General features: G+C 41.9%; 1 protein-coding gene across 1 annotated transcript; it reads left to right on the top strand.

The window, feature by feature from the left end:
* Positions 1-5,640: 5,640 nt before the first annotated feature.
* Positions 5,641-6,140, top strand: LOC105512513 (60S ribosomal protein L23a). The gene has a single exon (XM_011942973.1). The coding sequence runs from the start codon at positions 5,641-5,643 to the stop codon at positions 6,109-6,111; it is 471 nt and encodes a 156-aa protein (XP_011798363.1). The 3' UTR covers positions 6,112-6,140.
* The last annotated feature ends 481 nt before the right edge of the window (positions 6,141-6,621 follow it).

The following is a 6,621-nucleotide window of genomic DNA, read 5'->3' as shown; positions in this document are numbered from 1 at the left end:
TGCAACCTCTGCCTCCTGGGTTCAAGGGATTCTCCTGCCTCAGCCTCCTGAGTAGCTGGGATTACAGGCACCCGCCACTACGCCCAGCTAATTTTTGTATTTTCAGTAGAGACAGGGTTTCACCATGTTGGCCAGGATGGTCTCAAACTCCTGACCTCATGATTCACCCCACCTCGGCCTCCCAAACTGTTGGGATTACAGGCATGAGCCACCGTGCCCAGCCAACAAATGTTTTTTAAAAAATAGAGTAACAGTGTATATTTCACATAGGTGTTACAGGCATTAAATGAGATATGTAAAAGTGCAATACTGTCTGGTATATAAAGAGTTTTTGAAAAGTTTATTTCCCCTTTACTTTCTCTTTTAACATACACCTCCCCCACAACACACAGAAAAGACACGCACACGCACGCGCGCGCACACACACACACACACACACACACACACAGGAGTCACCCAAAACAGTCTTTGTGATGTTCTGCAAGGTTGAATTGCCCGAGTAAGGGTTTGTGAAAGACTTGGATCTTTTTTATATTGAAATCAAAGGCTGGTGATTTTAGATAAACTTCAGGGTCCTGGAGCCTTAGGTATTAGACCTTCCTACTTTGGGAAAATAATCAGCTCCTAAGCTCTGTAAACAATAACCAATAGAGAATAGAATTCAGGATGCTCTGAGGAGAAGCCAGAGCCCCCAGCCCGTGGGTGGGAAGCATGGCCCTCAGCCTCAGGTAGGGACAGAGGCCTGTCACAGGGTGCCCAAATGCTGCTGCCTGATCACCAAATTAACAGGTGGCAATCTTAACCCACTCTCCTAAAAAAAACTCCCCTTTTAAAAAGGAAAACTCACCTGAGAAGGAATTTCTACTCCCTGAAATTCAGTGCTGTTGGTTTTATCTGTTCGCCTTTCTCCAAAATAATACAGGCTTTCCTACAAAAAAGGGTCTAATCCAACCATGGTTCATCTACACTCTTTCCTTTCATATATTAGGTACCCTTAGTGTTTCTATGGCCACCTTCTTTCCTAAAGTCAGTGCTTTTTTTTTTTTTTTTTTGGTAGATTCTTGCTCTGTCACCCAGGCTGGAATGTGGTGGTAGGATCTTAGCTCACTACAACCTCTGCCTCCCAGGTTCAAGTGATTTTATTGCCTCAGTCTCCTGAGTAGCTGGGACTACCACCATGCCCAGGTAATTTTTTATATTATTAATAGAGATAGAGATTTCGTCGTGTTGGCCAGGCTGCTCTCGAACTTCTGACCTCAAGAGATCCGCCTGCCTCAGCCTCCCAAAGTGCTGTGATTACAGGCATGAGCCACCGTTCCCGGCCGCAGTGATCTTTGGGCAGAGCTACCCAAAATAACAAATTCAACAAAGCCACATCAAGGACTTATCTCATTCAAGGATTCATAAATTCACAAACTTTTAGAGCTGGAAAGACCTTAGAAATCACTTGGTCCAACCCTTCTTTCCATATTACAAATGAGAACACTGAGACCAAAAGAAAACCAAGCAATCTGCCATGGAGATGCTGCAGCCTGTTAGAGGCAAGTCCCTGGTTCTCACTCTAGGGCTCTGGATCAATGGCTGTCAATGACTTTCAAAACTTTTGTTTTTTAAGCTGCAATCCACATTAATAAACCTAGGAGACACACACACACACACACACACACACACACACACACACCCAATACTTAAACCTTTTGATATTTTCCATTCTGCTCTATTCCCTTTTATTTTTAAAAGATGTTAGTCACAACCCAGTCACTTTATTTTACAACTCACTGATAAGTCATGATCCATAGCTTGAAAATAATCCATTTTCAAAATCTGTGTCTCAAATTAGAAAAACCAAAGGTGGTGGAATTGGAGTGCTGGGCATTGCGCATAACCACCATCTCTTCCCGAGACTGTAGGCCAAACAACTCGAGCGGAGCTGCTGGAATGGTAGCATCTCAGCAAGAAAATGACAGAAAGAAACATGACCGAGAACTCTACTTTAGTGGAAACAGGCCACCTTGTCTTACCTGAAATTTCTAGGGGTCAGACTCCACATGTATTGACTAAGCAAAGATATTTACATTCAGGGGATGCTTTGAGTTGCAAAATGTTGCTTTTATCTATCTAAGAGTTGTGAGGATGGTCAAGGCTCTTTGGAGAATTTATCTAATTAAGCCTGATAATATTCTCACGAGGAAGGAAGAAGTCATGGTGAGAGACAGGACTGGACTAGCTGGATTTCCTAAGTTGACTAAGAATTCCTAAGCCTAGCTGGGGAAGGTGACAGCGCCCACCTTTAAACATGGGGCTGGTAACTCAGCTCACACCCAACCCATCAGGTAGTAAAGGGAGCTCACTAAAATAACAATTAGACTAAAAGCTGGAGGTAAAGAAATAGTCAATCATCTATCCCCTGAGAGCACAGCGGGAGGGACAATGATCGGGATAGAAACCCAGGCATTCGAGCCAGCAGTGGCAACCCCCTTTGGGTCACCTCCCATTGTATGGGAGCTCTGTTTTCACTCTATTAAATCTTGCAACTGCACACTCTTCTGGTTCGTGTTTGTTCCGGCTTGAGCTGAACTTTCACTCACCATCCACCACTCACCATCCACCACTGCTGATCGCCCCGTCTCAGACCCACTGCTGACTTCCACCCCTCTGGATCTGGCAGGGTGTCCTCTGCACTTCTGATCCATCAAGGCGCCCATTGCTGCTCCTGATTGGGCTAGAGGCTCACCATTGTTCCTGCGTGGCTAAGTGCCCGGGTTCGTCCTAATCGAGCTGAACACTAGTCACTGGGTTCCATGGTTCTCTGTGACCCACGGCTTCTAATAGAGCTATAACACTCACTGCATAGCCCAAGGCTCCATTACTTGAAATCCGTGAGGCCAAGAACCCCAAGTCAGAGAAAAAAGGCTTGCTGCCATCTTGGGAGTGGCCCGCCACCATCTTGGGAGTGGGCTGCCACCATCTTGGGAGCTCTAAGAACAAAGACTCACTGGTAACTATGGTACTAGCAGGAGTAAGAGCAGGGCCAGGTGAGGTGAGGGAAGCACTATGATTACTGAATGTTTTTGTATCTGTGTAACATGGCTTTACTCCCCTCACCTTAATCCTGCCCCATCAGGTCTTGTCTTTATTTAAAATGTTGATATTATATACATCATAGATTTTTGCATTAATTTTTATTGTTAAAATATTGCATTAAAAATTATTTATTTTAGTTATTGCAATTTTTAGCATTTCCTTAAATTTTGCACTTCCTTGACCTTACTCTAGTCTTGGCCCAAAGAGATTCTTAAGTCAGCTACTAACTACTGCATGTTAAATAAGAAAGTATCAAAAACAGGCTTTCTAAAAACTGCTTCTCCAATTAGTTTCACTAAGCACCATGACTAAATCATCTTAACATCCTACCAGTGATGTTTCAGAACTAGCAAACTCAGTCATCATAAGACAAAGTTTGTAGTAACATCTTTCATACCTTTGCAGTTAAAAATAGTTCAGAGGCAATAAGGAAGGCACAAACCACAGTTCCAGTTCTTTCTAGAAGAGAAGTTAGTTCAAGGAACATACGTGGTATAAAAACACGCTCAAAAATATTCAAGGAGTTCATTTTAAATTGATTTTGTTTCTTTTTTTGAGACAGAGTCTTGCTGTGTCACCCAGGTCGAAGTGCAGTGGCACAATCTCAGTTCACTGCAACCTCCACCTCACAGGTTAAAAATATGCAAATTACATTTACAGTAAAAATATTTCTCACCACCTCTCTACAAAAGGACATGATGAGGTTTTTACCAAATCTATAAGAAAGCAATAATTCATGTGTTTATAAATTTTTTTGGATAATAGTAAAAAAAAATTCCTTTAGTCAACTCGTTTAGTACACTAATATAACTGATTCCAAACTTGCACAAATATAGAAGAAGAAAAGATAACTTTATACCAGTCTATACACATGAATGTAGATTTAAAAATATACATATTTTCAAAATGAATTCAGCAATGTAGAAACACCATGTATCAACACCAAGTGCCATTTCTCTTAAGAATGGAAGGATTTTTTTTCCAAGATGGCAGATTACAGGCTTTTAGCGTGCCTCAGTCATTTGGAAATAGCAAGCTAGTACATAAAGATAAACTCTGTGAGCTTTAATTCAAGAAAGAAAATGGTAATTCCCTGGAATTATGAAGGACACCCCAGATCCTGGGGAGGACAGTGCAGCCCAAACAGCCCTCATTACAGCATTAGACTGATAAAAGAGAGTGAAGCCTCAGTATGTGAGAGAGGCAGGCAACATCCTTCTGTCTTACCTTTCCACTGGGGATTCAAGCAACCCGGGGATTCAAGCAACCTGGGGCTTCTCCCAAGCCCTAGAACTAATTTGAGGAGAGAGTTGGAGACTTTGTGAGGGAAAGACACATGGAAAAGCTGCAGGCATTTTCCCAAATCTGAACTGAGAGCAGGACAACATTGGGGGACCTTCCCCATCTGGCTCCACCCATGTTGTAGCCCCAACGCCCCTACCCCTAAGGCTGAGGAGGGAGCTCAGATTAATGTATACTCTGGGAATCAGCCCGTTGCCTGAGGCAACAGAAAGCTCCTCTCCATAAACAAGGATCAAGTATACAGCCAGCAGCACTGGCCACAGCCAGCTCTTACCCATGGTGCCATCTTCTGGCTTGTAGGTCAAACCACACACCCAGTATAAAACCTGCAGACAGAAGTGCATGGGGCTACAGAAGCAAAGCCAAAAGATGCCATCTAGCATGCTCTACAGTCACACCCCCTAGGGAGGAGGGAAAGGGAAAGAAGAAGAAGAAAGGAGGAGAAGAAGGAGGAGGAGGAGAACGAGGAAGAAGAAGAAATAATAATAATAATATCATCATAGGAAAGGAAAGAAAAAAATTCTACTCAAAGAAAAATAATTACAAAAACTAGAAGTGCTAGCATCTCCAGATGAGAAGGACCAGTGCAAGAATTCTGGCACCATGAGAAATCTGAATGTAGTGACACCACCAAAGGATCACACTAGCTCTCTGGCAATGCTTTCTACCAAAATGAAAACTCAGAAATGACAAAGAATTCAAAGCATGGGTTGCAAGAAAGCGCAATGAGATTCAAGGTTGAAATCAACAAAAAGAAACTTCAAAATCAACCCAGGAAATGAAGGAAGAGATAAACATCTTAATAAGAAATTAATCAGAACTTCTGGAATTAAAAAAACTCAAGGAATTTCAAAATACAATTGAAAGCTTTATCAATAGACTGGACCATGTAGAAAACATAATTTCAGAGCTTGAAAACTGATCTTTTGAACTAATGCAGTCAGACAAAAATAAAGAAAAAGATTTTTAAAAAGTGAAGAAAGCATTTCAGAGATATGAGATTATGTAAAGTGATCAAACCTACAAATTACTGGCATTCCCTAGAGAGAAGGAGAAAAAGAAAACAACCTGGAAAACATATTTGATGGAATAATTCAAGAAAATTTATTGACTCTTGCTAGAAAGGTAGACCTCTAGGTACAATAAAGCCAGAGAGCACCTGCAAGATACTATAAAAAAATGAACGTTACCAAGGCATATACTCACCAGACTGTCCAAGGTCACCATTAAAGAAAAAATCCTCCTTTTCACAAGATGGCGCCGAAAGCGAAGAAGGAAGCTCCTGCCCCTCCTAAAGCCGAAGCCAAAGCGAAGGCTTTAAAGGCCAAGAAAGCAGTGTTGAAAGGTGTACACAGCCACAAAAAAAAGAAGATCCGCACGTCACCCACCTTCCGGCGGCCCAAGACACTGCGACTTCGGAGGCAGCCCAAATATCCTCGGAAGAGCGCCCCCAGGAGAAACAAGCTTGACCACTATGCTATCATCAAGTTTCCGCTGACCACTGAGTCTGCCATGAAGAAAATAGAAGACAACAACACACTTGTGTTCATTGTGGATGTTAAAGCCAACAAGCACCAAATTAAACAGGCTGTGAAGAAGCTCTATGACATTGATGTGGCCAAGGTCAACACCCTGATTCGGCCTGATGGAGAGAAAAAGGCATATGTTCGACTAGCTCCTGATTATGACGCTTTGGATGTTGCCAACAAAATTGGGATCATCTAAACTGAGTCCAGCTGCCTAATTCTAAATATATATATCTTTTCAACATAAAAAAAAAAAAAAAAGAAAAAATCCTAAAGGCGCTAGAGAAAAACGCCAGTTCACATACAAAGGGAGCCCCATCAGGATAAGAGCAGACTTCTCAGCAGAAACCTTACAAGCCAGGAGAGATTGGGGGGCCTATTTTCAGAATTCTTAAAGAAAATAAATTATAATCAAAAGATTCATATCCTTCCAAACTGAGCTTCAGGAGTGAAGGAGAAAAAAAAACAAAAACATTTTTCCAGAGAAGCAAGTGCCAAGAGAATTCATTACCACTAGACCACTCTTACAAGAGATGCCTAAGGGAGTTCTAAACATGGAAATGAAGGAATGATACCTGCTATATAACATACTTAAGTACATAGCTCACAGACCCTATAAAACAACCACACAATAGAAAGTACAAAATACCAGCTAACAATTTCACGATAGGGTGAGAAGCTCACAGGTCAATATTAACCTTGAATGGCA

The sequence above is a fragment of the Colobus angolensis genome, unplaced genomic scaffold (genome assembly GCF_000951035.1).
Source record: "Colobus angolensis palliatus isolate OR3802 unplaced genomic scaffold, Cang.pa_1.0 Scaffold214, whole genome shotgun sequence".
Classification (NCBI taxonomy): domain Eukaryota; kingdom Metazoa; phylum Chordata; class Mammalia; order Primates; family Cercopithecidae; genus Colobus; species Colobus angolensis.
This window is presented reverse-complemented; position numbering and strand designations above follow the sequence as displayed.

Coding starts and splice junctions, on each gene's coding strand:
- LOC105512513 (XM_011942973.1), top strand. CDS start 5,641: ATGGCGCCGAAAGCGAAGAAGGAAGCTCCTGCCCCTCCTAAAGCCGAA.